We start from the raw sequence: 20,426 nt of genomic DNA on the forward strand, positions 1-20,426 counted from the left end.
TCTGACGTCAACAACAGAAAGCGAGAGGCATCTGGGTTGTCATTGAAAACGCAAACACCAAAATTCTATATATGTTTACCTCAAATTGTGGTACTACTAATTTATTTTGATACACCGCGTGATTATAGCCTATTATATTTGTCAAATGTTCACATTGACTACAATGGAGATGGTGGTACATTGAAGCTAATTGTAGGCCTGGCTATATCTTAATTTTCATTAGCTGTAATTTTGACAATATTGGTAAACCTAATGCAGATTAGGTATACTCTCATAATATATTAGTTTGAGATAATCACAGATTACACTGCAAAATAAAACAGTGGACAGTTAGAATACCTTGGAACAGTGGAATATCTTTCAACCCACACATTTAACCCCTTATGTTGTGTGAATGGGTGAGTGAGTGACAAAGAGAGTGAGAGAGCGTGCCCGTGTACCTGCCTGTGTGTGTAGTCTACCTGCGTGCGTCCGTGCATTCTTTATCAACCATAGACCGCAAATACAAGCCCTATCATCAAGAATTGGCTGTGTATTGCACCGTGTCGCTTTAAAGGGGGCGTTCGGTCGCATATTCCCAATCTGCCAGAGTGTAAATTGAAGAGAGGGACTCATTTGAAGCAAATAGCTGTCCTTGTGCGATTGAATCAACAGCGGGGCGCAATGGGAGGTAAATTAGGTTTTTCGATTTGAATAGGCTATGTTATAAAATATCAAAATTGGCTTGAATGCCTCACCAACTTTCAATGATACCGTTATGTTTTTTTATTCCAGAGGCCGAGACGCGTCAGAAATTGCTGCGCAATGTGAAGAAAGAGGTGAGTGCCTTCAGTATTTGCAATGTTTTTAACGACTAATTATTAGAAGCAACCGTTGGTGATGGATCTCTGGCAGCCGTTCTGTTGTAGTTGGATGCCCAACATAAGATTGTAAAATGGAGACACCGGGAAGTCTGATGTATATGCTTGAATAAATTGATCATAAGGATACATGTAGTCTAATAGGATATTATATTCTTTGGATCGTGATTTTATCATAAAGGATGCGTTCAGGGCCGACTTGGATTGAAATACGTGTATATATACAGAGACAGCAATTATTTGGTATCAGTAGGCAGGCCTAGGCAATAACGCCAAGATCAATGTAGCAGTAATGGATATGTTATCTCTGCATGACGTGAATACGTGTGCATGTCACAGTGCAGAGCCAAGAGCAGCATCATTAGGATTATTGATAACAGCTCTTTCTTGTGTTTTTCTTTTATCTGAATGCTAATGCTGTAATGGAGGGCAACTCAATTCACTGGGCATGCTCATATCTCGGATAGCCTATTACCCCTCTCTCTTTTATATGAAAAAACACGTAATCAATTGATCAGATGATATCTTGGTTCATCCTGTGCCTAGAAATTAGGCCTAAAGGATGTGGTCACACTTTATTTGGATAGTCCAGATAGTGGTCACACTTTATTTGGATAGTCCAGATGCTCTACAGATGGTCATAATATCAACAAAGGGTTAGGTTTAGAATAAGGGTTAGGGTAAGGGTTAAGTTTAGGGTTAGAGTTATGGCTGGGGTTAGGATTAGTAGATAGTAAATTGAAATGTTACTGATAGTCTGCAGATAGTCCATCGGTAGATGCTCTACAAACTATCCAAATAAAGTGATAAGGATGTTGCTCTTGTGACATAACGTCACAGTTTATTATTTGGGGACTCCTCGCAGTTATCTGTTAGCTACAGCCAGACCATTCTTCAAAGGAAAATTGTCTGGCTTATGGTATAGTTGGGCTGCAGCACTACAGGAACCTGAAAGGGAGAGAAGAAACCAACTCCCTGTCTGGCTTATTTTCCCTGTAGCTGCACGCTGGTGTGTCCTCTGTTCTAGCTCCATTTATGAGATGTTATTTTATTTTGCCCTGATAGAAAACTAAAAGTAAAAAGGCATTATTAGCAGCAGATTGTATTGTGTTTTAATTTGTATGGATAGCCCTGTCCATCTTTGTGCCACACACATGCATGCATGCTTGAACACACAAGCAAACAGGCAGTCACACACATGCACACAGGCACATGCAAGAGAAACACTCTTATTCTGCCAATAACAATTTTTCTCATCTTATGAAGGCAATCATTGGTCACATGCCCCCTGGGAGGGTAAACAGGATGTTTTTCTCAGTAGTGTGAGGGTTGCATGTGGAGGCCACATCACACAAGGGACATGACTAGCACCAGGTCATGCAGCAAGGAAGAGGGTCCTAGTTGGTGATAGTAAATATATACTGTATCTCAAACCCAGACTTTTTTTCTTCCGTTTTTAGTAGATTTGATTCAATTTCTATCCATTTCCTCGCAATGTTCACAATTTCTCTGCACTGTATAATTTCATAATCTGGGAATTGGTCACACCATATTTCACTATTGTGTGTTTGTCGTGTTTTATTATGTGGTTGTATGAGAAATGCTAAAATAACATAGCTTTTAGGTTGTTTGATGAAGAGTTATTTAACTGGAAAATCATTGAAAATATACACTTTAGTCGCTCTTTTTTTAACCTGGTCAAGCTCTGTCTTGTCTGAAGTGATAAACATCTCCCACCCTGTCTGTCACTCAGGATCTGCACACTCAGGATCTGCATTCCCTCCCCACCCTCCCTCCGCTTACCCGTGATTATCTATTGTTGCAAAATCGCTCCCCATCCTTGCCTCCTTCTGCACTTTGATTTATTTTCTTTCTGTGCCTCCTCTTGTCAGACCCTGTCTCTGTTAAGTGCCTGTCATATCAAATCCCACCTCAACTTTATGTCTCTCTCTTTTTTTTCTCAGGTGAAACAGATCATGGAGGAGTCAGTGACTCGGAAGTTTGTGCATGCAGACAGCAGCCATATCATATCCTTCTGTGGTGAGTGTGTTCATGTAGTAATATATTACTTATTGAATTTACAGTTCATATGGCTCATTGGAGTTTTGACTTGCTTATTTWGAGTTTTTATGGTTTGTTAACCCCCTATTAAAGGCCCAGTGCAGTCAAAACTGTGATAGTCTTGTGTTTTATATATATTTCCACATAATGAGGTTGGAATAATATTGTGAAAATTATGATATTTCCCTTCTAGCTGTTTAAAAAGGCGACCTGAAATTTCACCCTGTTTTTGTGGGATGGAGTTTTGGCCTGCCTGGTGACGTCACCAGACGGTAAATTAGTTAATAGACCAATAAGAAAGAGAGTTCCAAACCTCTGCCAATAACAGCTAGTTTTCAGTTTTCCCCTCCTAGCAAAATTCTTGCTTGAGAAATGACTCTTTGCTAAGAAGCTATTTTTGTTTATTTTTGACCATTTAAATTGAAAACAATCACAGTGAGGTACTTAATTATTACAAGCCCACTGAAGGACTTTAGTGCCACATGGCAGTGCTGTGCTCTAGTGACTGGATGGGAGGGAGGGTGCATGCCATGGTTGATGGGCAGGCCTAGCTGCATAGCTGGTCTGGGTGGGTCGAAGTGTTGATTTAAATTAATGACTGCTTGGCTTACAGTATGTGTAACAGATACTTACCTGCTTGGTTTCTCATCTTTGACCGAAGACCATTACTATTGTAATAAGAGCCAGAGAAGAGTGGATAGAAAGAAGTAAGAGATCGTGGCAAGAAATACATAATATTTTTTTGTGAGATGAAAGTAACCTTATCTCCAAAGAGCACCTACCAAAATGTAGGTGGTACTTCTGGGCCACCCAATTGCAACCAATGATTACTTGGATAAGAGGACAGACTGTGATAGTAAGAACCCGTGGTCAAAGCATACGCTCCAGTTTTGGAGGAAAGTTCAATGTAGTCTCCATCTGCCTATGGGCATATCATCCCTAACTGGTACTGCAGATCTTACAGATTTTCCCACATTATCACTCGATTCAGGTTTCCAAAGGTGGTCATTACTTCATTTGCAATATGTACACCAAGTCTTGAAGAACAACCAAATTAAATCATTCGGTGAACTAAGTTCAGACTGCCATCTGCCAAAGTCAGATTTCTTTAGCTATTTACAGCTAAGAGACTATTTACTGAAACACCACAAATGGGTAAAAATGAAAGGTGAGCCCTCTCTCWTAGAAAAACATTTATCAATACTCAGAAAAGGGCAACTGGTAGTTAACAAATTACAAAACTATACCAATCTATTGCTGTCACGACATAGAGCAATACTCTGCAAAGTGCAAGTGGGAATCTCCTCAGTAGGTGGGAAAGGGTACGGGGGCTGGACACGCAGCAACCCAGACCACGCTGCTGATTGGAGATAACATATACTGACTCAAGGTAGTTTGAGGAATGGGCAGGGGAGCTAGACAATAATAATGATGACACTGACAATTATGTTTACACTACTTCTATTAGGAATTGCTATGCTTGAAAATATAGTACAAATATAAGTTAATGAAAAACAAAGAGCACCTTTCTCTCTCATCGCAGACTCAAGCAGTGCTGCTATTCTCCGTCAACTAAAGAATCACAGTTGGTTTGAACTAGTGCTTTGTAATCTCTTCACAATTGTCCTCCACCCCATCACTCTGGTGTCACAGCCTCACATTTCACACTTGTGATGTGACACATAGGATTATTGTTACATTAAGAGCACAGCAGTAAGATTATGGAGTCAAAAGTAGGTGGATTATTGCTGGTTGAATTGAACGGAGGTAAATGCCAGTCAGAACATGTTTTTTTAAAATTAATATGTCTCATGACTACATTGACATTTACAGAGCAAGTGACATTGGGCATCATCCTGTGGAGTTGAAATGTCAAGCCCTGCCACCTCCTACCACCCAAATCTGTGTACGGTCACGTTCTCAACCGAACACAGCTTGATTTTAGGTTGGCACCGGCCACAGCCATAGTAAAGAATAAGAGATGTGTAGGTCCATCTGTGTTAAATTTAACTGACAGCAGACACTCTGCAAAGGTGTTGATACTACACCTCCAYACATCCACGGATATCCTAGCAACAGTAAACAGCGTTTGTCAGTTTTTAGTCTATTTCTGGTCCTGCTGAGAGCCACCTGCACCTGCCCTCTAACCCGTCTCTGCTTCCCTGCAGTAGCACTCAGACTGTCCAAGGGTTTTCACTGGGTGCGCCTGAAAATCTAATTAGCAAACTCTGCATGTGGTTTATTTGTTGTTTACAGTGTATGCAATCATAGCTTAATGAATATCGCTTTGGGGAAAGTTGGTTTTGAACCCAAACTCTGTGTACTGTTGGTGTCTGTATATTCAATACTATGTGTGTCCGTGTGTCTACAGCTGTAGTGGAGGCATGTGTGCTCCATGGGCTGAAGAGGCGAGCAGCGGGCCTCCTTTGCAGTAATAAGGTAGCAGCACTCTTCATGAAGGTAGGGAAGAGCTTCACCCCGGCGGAGGAACTCTGTCAGAAGGTCCAGGAACTAGAGCAGCTCATCGAGACCAAGTAAGACATTGATCTTGGCTAGTCATTACTCCGAAGCCCCCCCCCCCACACCAATATGCCATAAATTAATACAAAATGTGTATCAAACACTCCTCTCTGTATTCCCCAGCAGACAGGCTCAACTAAATAATGGCAGTGTTCAGAAGCAACCCGGAGTGACCAACCTCCCCCCTCAGGGCTTGAGGAACCTATGGATCCGCACTGCTCTCATGGAGAAGCTTCTGGACAAGATTGTCATGTACCTAGTGGAGAACAGCAGGTTAGCAATCAATCAACAGATCAGATTCCAGCTGAAAGTCTGACATTGTGTCTGATATTACAAATACCAACAATCGTAGCTGCTCAATATGTATACTAAAGATGTCCGATCTTAATTTGATCACTCTTTTGTCACATTTTTYCCCCTGCGCATCAGGAAATTTCAAATGAACCTTGTGATTTACATACATTCACTGAAAACCCTCAGTTCTCTTTATCTCCATGTGGGAACAGTCCAGTCATTTCGGAGCAGTGCCAGCCATCAAAATCATCCTCCCTCTCTCGCTCGCTCAAACTCTAAAAGCACCAGACACGCCTCCCGGGTGGCGCAGTGGTCTAAGGCACTGCATCGCAGTGCTAGCTGTGCCACCAGAGATTCTGGGTTCGAGCCCAGGCTCTGTCGCAGCCGGCCGTGACCGGGAGGCCCATGGGGCGGCGCACAATTGGCCCAGCGTCGTCCGAGTTAGGGAGGGTTTGGCCGGCAGGGATATCCTTGTCTCATCGCGCACTAGCGACTCTTGTGGCGGGCCGGGCGCAGTGCACGCTGACCAGGTTGCCAGGTGTACGGTGTTTCCTCCGACATATTGGTGCGGCTGGCTTCCGGGTTGGATGGGCATTGTGTCAAGAAGCAGTGCGGCTTGGTTGGGTTGTGTTTCGGAGGACGCATGGCTCTCGACCTTCGCCTCTCCCGAGTCCGTACAGGAGTTGCAGCGATGAGACAAGACTGTAACTACTACCAACTGGATACCACGAAATTGGGGGTAAAAAATAAAATAAAATAAATAAAAGCACCAGACAGAATATTAATAATAATGTCCTATTGTTACTGTAGGCCTATAGGTCCTATTACTGCAACATTCAAATGTACATAAATGTATGTGAAATGCAGCCATACACATCAACAACCTTCGTTTTATATACCTTAACACAAGATAGATATTGGTCTCCACTATGACACGGTGTCAAGTGTATCTGAAATGCAGCCCTACAGTAGGCTACACCTAAATTATAGCCTACTGTAGCCTATCAAAACTAATACACCTAAACTATAGCCTACTGTAGCCTATCAAAACTAATACACCTAAACTATAGCCTACTGTAGCCTATCAAAACTAATTGCACACATAGGCTTATAATATCAGATGTAAAGACGAGATGAAATTGAGAATAGTGAGGTATCCTATAATGGAGTGCAATGGTGCATGAAAGAGTGACTCAGATTTTAAAACCCCAACACCCCCCAGATCAACAGTATGTATATAATATATATATTCTCTATTCTCATACACACATATTCATACATACTGTATATACTGTATTTATTTATTTATTTATTTATAGGGGACAATGCACATTAATCAACTTCAATAATGCAACATCATTTACACATGTAAATGTGCCGGGGTTAGCCAAAAGATCATTTGCACCCGTAGTTCCAGGGCAGCTAAGGACAATTGCACAGCAACAATACACATACTCACTAAAACAATACAAATACATTACATCCAATAGTATATCATTCTAACAACAACAACAACACTATCATCAACTGTCGTCTTACATATGAGGAACCACAGATAACTCATGTGTACAGGTTTGGATAGATTTTAGCCATGTTTTCAATTCAAATGTAAAAGTACAATAATCAGTGCAGCTTCTCAAGTCCATGTGCGTTGCATTCCAGTATATTGTAGCTCTAACAGAGAAGGCTGATTTTACTGTGTTGAAAAGGGACAACGCAATCCCCTCTAGTTACTTTCCTTGTTATCCTGGAGGTTATTTCCTTGAGCATGATATGCCGGCATAGGGGTGGAGGGGCCAAGATCATACAGGATCTTAAAGACAAKAAATGTTTTTGTTACTTACAACCTCATGCTAATCACATTAGCCTACGTTAGCTCAACCGTCCCGTGGACGGGACACCGATCCCGAAGAAATTTTAAAGCTATCCAGACTAAATAAATTATGTTTGTAAATGATATGACAATGGTGGTAACTGTTTGGTTTGTTATATAAAATCTTAAGTGTTTGTTTGAGAAGTGACTCAATTGGTTTCAGAATAGTAGCTCCTGCTTTTGACCAGCATGTGAGGCAATATCTCAGATGTGAGAAGATCATAGCGTTCATATATGTATGTATATATGTATGTATGTATGTATGTATGTATGTGTGTATGAGAATAGAAAATATACACTACCCTTCAAAAGTTTGGGGTCACTTAGAAATGTCCTTGTTTTCCATGAAAACATACATGAAATGAGTTGCAAAAGGAATAGGAAATATAGTCAAGACGTTGACAAGGTTATAAATAATGATTTTTAATTGAAATAATAATTGTGTTCTTCAAACTTTGCTTTCGTCAAAGAATCCTCCATTTGCAGCAATTACACCCTTGCAGACCTTTGGCATTCTTGTTGTCAATTTGTTGAGGTAATCTGAAGAGATTTCACCCCATTCTTCCTGWAGCACCTCCCACAAGTTGGATGGCTTGATGGGCACTTCTTACGTATCATACGGTCAAGCTGCTCCCACAACAGCTCAATAGGGTTGAGATCCGGTAACTGTGCTGGCCACCACATTATAGATAGAATACCAGCTGACTACTTCTTCCCTAAATAGTTATTGCATAGTTTGGAGCTGTGTTTTGGGTCATTGTCCTGTTGTAGGAGGAAATTGGAGCAAATTAAGYGCCGTCCCGGAGCATGGCATTGCGTAGCTAAATGGAGTGATAGCCATCCTTCTTCAAGATCCCTTTTACCCTGTACAAATCTCCCACTTTACCACCACCAAAGCACCCCCAGACCATCACGTTGCCTCCACCATGCTTGACAGATGGCGTCAAGAACTCCTCTTGCTCACTTGTGCACCGGGGCCTCCCACTCCTCTTTCTATTCTGGTTAGAGCCAGTTTGCGCTGTTCTGTGAAGGGAGTAGTACACAGCATTGTACGAGATCTTCAGTTTCTTGGCAATTTCTCGCATGGAATAGCCTTAATTTCTCAGAACAAAAATAGACTGACGAGTTTCAGAAGAAAGGTCTTTGTTTCTGGCCATTTTGAGCCTGTAATCAAACCCACAAATGCTGATGCTCCAGATACCCAACTAGTCTACAGAAGGCCAGTTATATTGCTTCTTTAATCAGGACAACAGTTTTCATCTGTGCTAACATAATTGCAAAAGGGTTTTCAAATGATCAATTAGCCTTTTTAAAATTATAAACTTTGATTAGCTAATACAACCTGCCATTGGAACACAGAAGTGATGGTTGCTGATAATGGGCCTCTGTACGCCTATGTAGATATTCCATAAAAAATCTGCCGTTTCCAGCTACAATAGTCATTTACAACACTAACAATGTCTATACTGTATTTCTGATCAATTTTATGTTATTTTAATGGACAAAAATKTTGCTTTTCTATCAAATACAAGGACATTTCTAAGTGACCTCAAACTTTTGAGCGGTAGTGTGTATAATATATATGGATGTATGTATGAGAATAGATACATATACATATGTATGTGTCACACACACATACATACATATATGAATTCTCTGGGTTCCCAAATTCTTGGGGGTTTTAAAATCTGAGTCACTCTTTCATCCACCATTGCACTCCATTCTGTAGGATACCTCACTATTCTCAATTTCATCTTGTCTTTACATCTGATATTATAAGCCTATGTGTGCAATTAGTTTTGATAGGCTACAGTAGGCTGTGGTTTAGGTGTATTAGTTTTGATAAGCTACAGTAGGCTGTGGTTTAGGTGTATTAGTTTTGATAGGCTACAGTAGGCTGTGGTTTAGGTGTAGCCTACTGTAGGGCTGCATTATGACTTGCCTTGAACATATAATAAAACAGTTGATAAAAAAAAATGATTTTACCTAACAAAAAATACATCTACCCCTACAAATGTCAATTTATTATAATCCACATAAGAATTCACACGAGATGCGCTGTAGCCTGCACATAGCCTACATAGACTACTTGAACTGGGGCACAGTGGACCTCCAGTCTAAGGTACAATGTAGGTACGGTACTGCATTGTATTCCAGCTGCCCACTGGCGCCATTCTAAATATTTCTTCAGATATTCAAATCCTCCTGCTGCAAGATTATTTTCCTGCTGCAATTAAACGGGTCAAATTAAGATCTGACATCTGTACTTATAGTCGCTTTTCAGTGAACATGCAGCAATGGTTCTTCTTGCACCATTTTGAGGAAACATGATTTTCTCTCTTCCAGTACGTTCTATGACAGTGAGGCCATTCTAATGGATCCTGTGGATGGACCAATCCTTGCCTCTCTGTTAGGTATTGATGGAACCTCTTCTTATGGCCTCTCTTGCCAGGATGTGGCCGGACAGATCTCTAATAAGATAAGAAATAGCACACTGAATGGCACATTACAGTGAATGTGACTCCCTCTGAGATAATCTGTAGATAAAACATGACATTAGAGACTAGTGCTTTACAGTGGAAATTGCCTTATTTCAGATAATGCCATAATTCTGTGGTTTAGAAGTTAAATATACTGGAAAATAACTCCAAATTGAATTTGTACTCATACTTATAATGGACAAGTGCATTTACCTTCTACTGTGAGGGTAACATTGACATTGCTGGTACCTCTAACTTTCACTCTGGATGATGATGGTTCAGTACAGTGCTTTAGAAGTTAGAAATAGTGACTACACCTTTCTACATGAAAACTGTTGTGGATCTCAGTGTTTTCTTGCCCTTATGCCTTGCAGTCGGCCCCTGTGCTCTGGAGTACACTAAGGTGAAGACAGCCGACCACTTCTGGACAGACCCCTCTGCTGATGAGCTAGTCCAGAGACACCGTATCCACAGTGGCCACTGTCGCCAGGACTCCCCCTCTAGGCGACCTGCCCTGGTTAGTGTGTGGATTATGTGTTTAAACGAATGTGTGTGTATAATATATGATGCATAAAAAATGGTCCAATGGTCTGGAATACATTGATATTTTCTAATAGATCCAGAAGAGGCAGTCGAGTGGCAGTATGGAAGATCGGCCCATCCTGTGGGCTCGGGACTATGTTGAGTCCCTCCATCAGAACAACAGGGCTACACTGCTGTTTGGCAAGAACAACGTCCTGGTGCAGCCGGTGTGTGTGTGTGTGTGTGTGTCTCTCTCTCTCTCTCTTTCTCTCTGCGTGTTAAAGGACTTGGCATTGCTTTTCATCACTGTTTAAACAGCAAGGAACGCTTTGTACAAATCTCCTGTCTTGGTCAACAGAGGGATGACATGGAGTCTATCCCAGGGTACCTGTCTCTCCACCAGACTGCAGATCTCATGACCCTGAAATGGACCCCCAACCAGCTCATGAATGGCACTGTGGCAGATGACACTGAAAAAAGGTAATGTAATATCAAATCACAGTAAAGAAACCTATTCTGACACTTATAGGTGTCTACAAAGGACATGGCAATTTATATAATTGGATATTGTTTAAATCTCAGCAATTTCTCATATTGATTTTCCCAGTGTTTACTGGGACTTTGCCATGACTATTCGCCTGGAGGAGATTGTTTATCTGCACTGCCATCAGCAAGGTACAGAAGGAACCTCTTTTTAATTATGTAGGCATATATCTTTGTATCCATGTGTTTGTGTGTGTCTTCTTGATCTTGTGATCACGGTTTTTCCCAGTGGACAGTGGTGGAACAGTGGTTCTGGTGAGTCAGGATGGGATCCAGAGGCCTCCGCTGCGGTTCCCCCGGGGAGGACACCTGCTCCAGTTCCTGACCTGCCTGGAGACAGGCCTGCTGCCACACGGACAACTCGACCCCCCCCTGTGGTCCCAGAGGGGAAAGGTCAGCATGGAACATAGAAATGTCCTAACATGCACCAGATATAACCCTCACATTTGGAATTCATGACAATGATTCAGATCGCAAATGTTTACTGTAGCTATTATGTCCACATCCACTAAACCAATTGAAACGAGATGGTATGATTTAGCTAGTTGTTTCTTGTAGCATTAGAAACAGGCTAATCTATAGCAGAGTGGATGTTGTTGGACTGAGGGTAACTCTGATCTCTGTGTTAGTACTATACACTGCTGCCAGAGGGTTACTTTTACACTGACACTGTAATTTCATTGATCTTATTACCAATTTAGCCTCCAATTAGATAATATTAACCCTGACCTGCCAAAGCAAAGGGAAACCCATGAGGAAGTTTTTAGAGGGGTTGTGATGATAAAAGTGGTAATCGTAGTAGAGATGACACTATAATTTACAGGCTGCTGTAGAATATAACTTTGTTAAGGTTGTGGTATATTACCCGGCGGAGCAGTGAAAGACTATACAACCTCGGGGTGGCAGAGAGAGTGAGTGGGGTCTTAATACGTCCTCAAACCAACATGAAGGAAAGTTGCAGACCAAAGACAAGGACCCCCAAAAATTATACAAATGGAATTTTCCTACTACTGTACCACTGACTTTGCTGTTAACTACTTTGAGGGAAAATGTACTTGTTACGATTGTGACGTGTTGTTGTCTCATCTAGCTATCTTAAGATGAGTGCACTAAATGTAAGTCATTCTGGATAAGACTGCTAAATTACTAAAAAATGTTGTTGTTTTTTAAAACAGAAAAGGAAAAGATGACTGACTTGAGATTGGCTGGATCATTAATTACATCTAGCCTAGTCTTGCATCACAATTCAATGATAGGGATCTGAGTTTTAGGGTAAGATCAAATCAACTTTAATCACTCTCGCGAATCGTCATAATAACAACATGTTAATGTCTTATACTGAGTGCACTACCTTCCTTTGACTACAGGGAAAGGTTTTCCCTAAGTTGCGTAAGAGGAGTCCGCAGGGGTCTGTGGAGTCTGTGTCGGATAAAGAGGAGGACGAGGCCACTGACTATGTCTTCCGGATCCTGCTCCCTGGTACACCGTCAGACTTTGGTATGTCACTTGTGATCTCCTTATTCTGTGTCAATTTTCTGTTGAAATTTGTACATAATATACTTTTTCATTATTTATTTTTCTCTCACCGTTCGTTTTGTTGACCATTGCCCTTCCCTCAGCACCTCTCTGTCCAGCCCCTGTACCTGTAGCCCTGTGAACACCTTACATTGGTTACCCTGGATTTCAGACCATGCATGGGCATGAAGTTGTCTTTGTCACACCTCCATCTTCTGGCTTGGTTTGTCAATGTTTCCATGTTTAAAAAAAGACATATACACTACCGGTCAAATGTTTGTTTATTCTGTGTCAAAAGACATCAAAACTATGAAATAACACATATGGAATCATGTAGTAACCAAAAAAGTATATTTTATATTTGAGATTATTCAAATAGCCACCTTTTGCCTTGATGACAGCTTTGCACACTCTTGGCATTCTCTCAATCAGCTTCATTGAATTTCAATTAACAGGTGTCTTCTTAAAAGTACATTTGTGGAATTTCTTTCCTTCTTAATGCGTTTGAGCCAATCAGTTGTGTTGTGACAAGGTAGGGGGGTTTACAGAAGATGGTATTTTACCAAATAAGCTAAGTCCATATTATGGCAAGAACAGCTCAAATAAGCAAAGAGAAACAACAGTCCATCATTACTTTAAGACATGAAAGTCAGTCAATCCGGAACATTTCAAGAACTTTGAACGTGCAGTCGCAAAAACCATCAAGCGCTATGATGAAACTGGCTCTCATGAGGACCGCCACAGGAAAGGAAGACCCAAAGTTAACTCTGCCGCAGAGGATAAGTTCATTAGAGTTACCAGCCTCAGAAATTGCAGGCCAAATAAATGCTTCACAGAGTTCAAGTAACAGACACATCTCAACATCAAGTGTTCAGAGCGTGAATCAGGCCTTCATGGTCGAATTTCTGCAAAGAAACCACTACTAAAGGACACCAATAATAAGAAGAGAATTGCTTGGGCCAAGAAACACGAGCAATAGACATTAGACTGGTGGAAATCTGTCCTTTGGTCTGATGAGTCAAAATTTGAGGTTTTGGTTCCAACCACAGTGTCTTTGTGAGACGCAGAGTAGGTGATCAGATGATGTCCGCATATGTGGTTCCCACCGTGAAGCATGGAGGAGGTGGTGCGATGATGTGCTGGTGACACTGTCTGTGATTTATTTAGAATTCAAGGCACACTTAACCAGCATGGCTACCACAGCATTCTGCAGCGATACACCATCCCATCTTGTTTGCTCTTAGTGGGTCTATAATTTGTTTTTAAACAGGACAATGACCCAACACACCTCCAGGCTGCGTAAGGGCTATTTGGCCAAGAAGGAGAGTGATGGAGTGCTGCATCAGATGACCTGGCCTCCACAATCCCCTGACCTCAACCAAATTGAGATGGTTTGGGATGAGTCAGACCGCAGAATGAAGGAAAAGTAGCCAACAAGTGCTCAGCATATGTGGAAACTCCTTCAAGACTATTGGAAAAGCATTCAGGGGTGAAGCTGGTTGAGATAATGCCAATAGTGTGTAAAGCTGTCATCAAGGCAAAGGGTGGCTATTTGAATAATCTCAAATATAAATATATTTTGATATAACACTTTTTTTGGTTACTACATGATTCCATATGTGTTATTTCATAGTTTCGATATCTTCACTATTATTCTACAATGTAGAAAATAGTAAAAAAATAAAGAAAAACCCTTGAATGAGTAGGTGTTGTGAAACCTTTGACTTGTAGTGTATTTTATTAAAGAAAGTCACCCAAATCATCCATCAGTTCTAGATGATCATGTTGCTAATGACAATGATGACGATGTTCCTGCTGATGATACCATTGATCCTGTTTGGTGTCCAGTGGCTCCAGAGCTGATGGACCAGGCGGTGAACATGTGGCACCCCACCCCCAGGAAGTCCTCCTGTTTCTCCTGCTCTCAGAACGGATCCCCTGTTGGCTCACTACCCAACGGCTGCAACCAGGACAGGGCTCCCCTGAAACTCCTCTGTGACACCATGAAGTACCAGATCATTTCCCGTGCTTTCTATGGCTGTGAGTACATGCATCATGAATTCCTTTAGGAAACTGATTCAAATGCTATAGTCTTCATGTTATGGCTGGACTGATAACCATGCGTGTTTCTTCACTTCTTCATTGAAGGGCTTGCCTACTGCCGTCACCTGTCCACCGTTCGTATCCACCTCTCTGCCCTGGTCAACCCTACCATCGTTGACCCTAACGTGCCTCATGATGCCCGGGGAGGGCTGACTGTGGATGTCTGGAGCAGCTTCCTCCAGGACTGCTCTGTAAGATCTACTGTACCATCTGCTCTAAACATACTGTACACACAACCACAACCTGCAGTGACTGTGCATGTTCCTTATGACTTAGCTAACAGGTCACAGCTTGAATGCATCTGCATTCACCAACATCAACATTCCACTGCAACCGATGACCGTACTAAACTTGTATGTTTCTGTATTGAGTCAATATGTAATCACGTTCACAACCTTTTCTTAGGCGTATGATGAGCATGAGCTTCTGCGGATGGTGTACTATGGTGGTGTGGCCCCGAAAATACGCAAGGAGGTCTGGCCATTCCTGCTTGGACACTACCACTTCGATATGACCCAGAAACGTAGGCTGGAGGTGAGTACTGTTATATTGTCATGAGGTAAAACTACTAACTCTGGAATCCAAGTAGGGAGGTGGGTTATGTGTAATACTATTACATACTAGTGACCCTGTGTGTTCATCTGTGTGTGTGTGTAGGTGGATGAGCAGGTGCGGGCCTACTATGAGCAGACTATGAAGGAGTGGCTGGGCTGTGAGGCCATCGTCAAGCAGAGGGAGGGGGAGAAGCATGCTGAAGCCATAGCCAAGTGCAATTCTGTGGAAAGACCAGGACCAGTGCAGCGAGACTCCACCATCAGCACTGATGTAAGGGGGTCCTACCTGTCCCATTTGATGAGGGCCATACATGATAGAGTTAGTGACTCATTGGCATATGGTTAACATACTGTACTAACATATGATTCTTCATGGTGTTCTCTTCCTGGATGGCATTTGACCCCATATCCTACACCAGTCCTCACAGAGCACAAGTTCAGAGAAACGGATTGCCCAGAGCGACTCCAGCAGTAGCACACAGGTACAGGAGGCTTTCTTTCTGGGGCATAACACATCACCACATAACATTATAGTTTTCCTTAATACTGAATACTTAAAGTTGTGCATTACAATAGTAGGGAGACTTTAGAATGCTGGGTATTCACTGTCTGTTGTCCGGTGTTGCAGGCATTTGGGTCTGTGGAGGAGGTGGATCAGATAGAATCCGAGATGAAGCCAGAGGAAGGCAAAGAGGTGTCCAAAATTCCATTGAAAGACTGCCCAGATGTGGCCAACCCAAATGTTACCTCAGAATCTGGAAACCCACCCCCAAAAATATCTGTTGGCTCAGGTCTTCCAGAACAGCCCCAAAGCACAAACAACAACAGCCCTGCAACAAAACTTCCTGCAACTGATTTAACTGTCAAAACAGTTGCCACTCAGCCATCACCAGAGCCATCAGAGCCCCAGGGAGCTGCATCTAGGCCAGTGGCAGAGGCCCAGGCTGGGTCAAAGCTAACAGAGGATCTCCCTGTCTCAAGATCAACAGAGGAACCAAAGGTCACGATAACAGTTGATGACAAGGCAGGGGAGGAGCGTCCTAAGGCTCCAACACAAGAGTCCAAAGCCCCAGAGAGTAAAGAGGTTGAATGCTCTGAATCGGTAGAAATCATACAAATCCCAGAGAGGGTTAAAGAAAGGGGTTCTGACAAAGAAGACGTGAAGTTCTTAGGAAATACTGAAACAGAAAACAAAGTTGCGGGAAATGGGTTGTCTGAAGTTTCCACCACAAAAGACCCAAAGCTGCCTGTGAGAGCTGCGTACGCAACTGAGAATACTGATATTCTCAAACTAGAAACGGAGGTTTCTAATGTATATATTCCAGCTCCACCACTAGGCGAGGCCACAGTTAATAAAACACAAGAGAGCAAAGCCCCAGTGTCAGAACCATCCTGTGCCACAGAGCCATCTTTAACAGAAGGAAACAAAGCTTCAACAATAGCAGTGGAGGCTGGTATTGCTGAAAAAGAGGACCCAAACTTCTCTGACATTGAAGAAATCACAGAATCTGAATTACAAAACATTAAAACCCCTCAAACCAGCGACGCTTGTGTTTGTGAGAAAGACATGGATAGTACCGAAGAAAAGGTTTCAGAAATAGCCGAAACCAAAACATTAGACACTGTGGAGGCCAGTGTCCCTGAGAAAAGCAATACCAAAGCTGCAGAAATGACAGTTGCCATAGATTCAGAGAAACATGCACCTTGCATGCCCGTACTGAAGCCACCTCAGCTAGAGGCCAAAGCCAGTGTTACAGTGACAGCCCCCTCTATGCGTTCTCCTGATACACTAGATTCTGATGACTCGCCCTCTGCCTTAGAGATGGAGGACATTCCCACGGCCTGGGCAAGACCCTTGTCCGGCCTGATGGCTCCCCCTGCTGCCCCCTTCTTGGCCCTGGGGAGAGTTGTTTCAGGGGAACATGTCCTGCATGCAAGCTCCAACACCAGTCTTGATGGAACTGAGCCAACCCTGTCTGAGGAGGAGCCTGAGATGGAGAGTCTCTACCCCCAGGCTGACTTTTTGGTTGTGACAGAGGAACTCAAACCTGAGGTTTCACCAGTGGTAGTGTCCCCAGCAGGGACTACCTACTCTGTAAGTACTCCAAATGAGTTACCTGTGTGCACTGTAATGCATGTTGCAGATTTTAGGGGTTGATTGGCTAAGAGTTGGTTCAACATACAATACACTTATCCCACCAGACATGCCACCAGGGGTCTTTTCAGTCCCCAAATCCTGAATAAATTCAAGAAAGCGTACAGTATTATATAGAGCCCTTATTGCATGGAACTTCCTTCCATCTCCTATTGCACAAATAAACAGCAAACCTGGTTTCAAAAAACAGATAAAGCAACATCTCACGGCACAACGCCGCTCCCCCTATTTGACCTGGATAGTTTGTGTGTATGTATGTAGTTCTGTCCTTGAGCTGTTCTTGTCTATTGATGGTCTTTCTGTATTATGTCATTCTGTATTATGTTTCATGTTTTGTGTGAACCCCAGGAAGTGTAGCTGCTGCTTTTGCAACAGCTAATGGGGATCCTAATAAAATACCCAACTACAAACAGAGCTGTCACAATGCTGGAATGAATCAGTAGCCATTTGAACATGAACCGCTTTAACTAACCTTAGTCCCTTTTATCACTCTGTGCAGCAAGAGCAGCTGGACTTGTACTTGCTCAACCTGCATCGCATTGATAAGGATGTGAGACGCTGTGACAGATCCTACTGGTACTTCACTCCTGCTAACCTGGAGAAACTACGCAACATAATGTGCAGTTATGTGTGGCAGCATCTGGAGATTGGCTATGTCCAGGGCATGTGTGATCTGCTGGCTCCTTTACTGGTCATTCTGGATGACGGTCAGTCTGCATGAAGAATAGCTCTCCTAGAACTGCATTATTCACAGACATGAGTAAGATCAGATGAATAATTTGCTGTTGATGTGTTTCTCAGAGGTCATGGCTTTTAGCTGCTTCTCTGAGTTGATGAAGAGGATGAATCAGAACTTCCCCCATGGAGGGGCCATGGACTCACACTTTGCCAACATGCGCTCCCTCATCCAGGTACATACATAATCACACATGCACATTATTATAAGTACAGTGATATTACATTGTAGTAAAAGATAGGCACTTGCCATTTTTTACCACTAGATCCTTGATTCAGAGCTCTTTGAACTGATGCAGATGAATGGAGACTACACTCACTTCTACTTCTGCTACCGCTGGTTCCTGCTGGACTTCAAAAGAGGTACTGGCATCTGCATGGGCGTGTTCGACCGCATACACTATCTGTATGGTGACGGAATCAAACAGAAAGGGGGATTTCACATTGGAACCAGAGGAAATAGTTCATGCTGATGATGTTAAAACTTAAGTTAATTGTGTTCAAGGTATACAATATGAAGGACCTGTATAGATTTAGGAAAATGTCATTGTCAATGTTTTTATTTCAGTAACATGACTCTTCTGCAGGCAGGTCACATCTGACAGTCCTACTCAGTATATAACCTGATGTGTCATTCTTCCTCCAGAGATGTTGTATGATGATGTGTTCTCCGTGTGGGAGACCATCTGGGCGGCCACGTATACCTCCTCCACTCATTTTGTCCTCTTCATTGCTCTGGCACTGGTGGAGATATACCGAGACATCATCCTGGAGAACAACATGGACTTCACTGACATCATCAAGTTCTTTAACGGTGAGGCTAAACGATGACATTAGATGTTGTTATGGAATGGAATATTTGATCATTCAGTTATTTCATTCATTTCATTGCCACTGAGTGTTTATTTGCTAAATGTATGATCTGAAGGTACCAACTGCTTTTACTGTGCTTGCTGACAAAGGCATAAAGTCTAGCTACCTCCATAGACTACACTCATATGTAAATCAGCACAAGCAGCTAGGCTCGAGTGACACAGTGTGTTTTTGATTTGATTTCCCTCTTCAGAAATGGCTGAGCATCACAACATCCCGCAGGTCCTAACGATGGCTCGAGACTTGGTCCTCAAAGTGCAGACTCTCATAGAAAACAAGTGATCCAGCATGTGTATTTTCCTCCCCTTTCACTCAGTGTGCAAAATTGTGAGAAAGTCACATAAAATTAATGTATTCTGAAAATCGTAACTTGTATTTGTATGAAAGCTAAACCAACAATTGACAAAAGCAGACATAGTGGTCAGTATTTTAAAATCACGCTTCTCAATCATTATTTTTAACCCTGAAATCGTCAGGTGAACCATACTGAAGCTGTTGTCACACTACAATAATTGCACAATGCAGTATTTCTGTCTCAGTCCCTAAAAGCACTTTCCTATGTTCAGGTAATTAACATTATAATCAATAAGTTTATGAAAAAATGCAATTGTTCACTTAGTGAATGTACCCTTTTGAAAACAAAAACTCTTTGCATATTGCTTCAGAATGTTTTTGTATTTGTTTTGCCTTAAATGTAGCTATCTTGTGCAGGGATATTCTCAATATGATAACCAAATGAGATCTTGTTTGTACATTTCCGTCATATACTTCCCATCAGTTAGAACCATTCACAGAGTAAAGGTGCAGCCAAAAAGCTTGCACCTCTCCAACATCGCAGGAACACTTGCTGAAACCCCTGGCTGTATCTCAAACATATTGTCCCCCATGTATTCCAGTGTTTTTGTATTAAGTGCTTAAATCTGTCTCTTATCTTCTCCTTATCGGCTAAATGTCTGCGTGTATTGCTGTTGTACTGTAATGGTAACTGTACAATTATTTGAAACACACAGGCTAATATTCAAAAGTATCTGTGAGTATAACAATGTAGCTATACTGTTTAATATCAGATATGTACACACACACGTAGGCCACTGTACATGTGATTTGTTGCTTGACGACAATAGATAAATATACCGACAAACATGAGAAAAATACTCTTATTTTTTCAACGTATTCTTGAATTGTTTATTGTTGTTATTACTTTGCTGTGTATTAAACAATCAGTATATTTTGGATTCAGCATTGTGCAAAGTTTGGTTTAATTCATTTCACTCTCTGTGCAGTCTTTGGTGTAAAATTGTTTGCCTGTAGCCAAAGTGTGCTGTTGCTTTAACAATG

At 42.0% G+C, this 20,426-nt stretch overlaps 1 protein-coding gene across 2 annotated transcripts; it reads left to right on the forward strand.

The window, feature by feature from the left end:
* Positions 1-458: 458 nt before the first annotated feature.
* On the forward strand, positions 459-20,328 carry sgsm1b (small G protein signaling modulator 1b). 2 transcript variants are annotated; one of them, XM_023983723.1, is made up of 23 exons: positions 459-670; positions 775-818; positions 2,825-2,900; positions 5,293-5,455; positions 5,565-5,714; positions 9,955-10,022; positions 10,463-10,605; positions 10,706-10,837; positions 10,969-11,090; positions 11,218-11,285; positions 11,383-11,546; positions 12,521-12,650; positions 14,517-14,708; positions 14,817-14,962; positions 15,177-15,305; positions 15,429-15,596; positions 15,745-15,807; positions 15,954-17,420; positions 17,980-18,187; positions 18,282-18,391; positions 18,482-18,578; positions 18,862-19,029; positions 19,282-20,328. In XM_023983723.1, the coding sequence occupies exons 1-23, from the start codon at positions 664-666 to the stop codon at positions 19,368-19,370; spliced, it is 4,104 nt and encodes a 1,367-aa protein (XP_023839491.1). In that variant the 5' UTR covers positions 459-663; the 3' UTR covers positions 19,371-20,328. The 2 variants fall into 2 exon arrangements, with proteins under 2 accessions (XP_023839491.1, XP_023839492.1); XM_023983724.1 differs by having other exon boundaries at positions 5,568-5,714.
* Positions 20,329-20,426: the final 98 nt, after the last annotated feature.

Source organism: Salvelinus sp. IW2-2015, linkage group LG4q.1:29, assembly GCF_002910315.2.
Source record: "Salvelinus sp. IW2-2015 linkage group LG4q.1:29, ASM291031v2, whole genome shotgun sequence".
In the NCBI taxonomy this organism is placed as follows: Eukaryota; Metazoa; Chordata; class Actinopteri; order Salmoniformes; family Salmonidae; genus Salvelinus; species Salvelinus sp. IW2-2015.

What these genes read in the sequence shown, in the direction of transcription:
- sgsm1b (XM_023983723.1), top strand. An exon ending in GCAGATGACACTGAAAAAAG is followed by an intron (nt 11,091 to 11,217) that starts GTAATGTAATAT and finishes TGATTTTCCCAG; the next exon opens with TGTTTACTGGGACTTTGCCA. An exon ending in CATCATCAAGTTCTTTAACG is followed by an intron (nt 19,030 to 19,281) that starts GTGAGGCTAAAC and finishes TTCCCTCTTCAG; the next exon opens with AAATGGCTGAGCATCACAAC.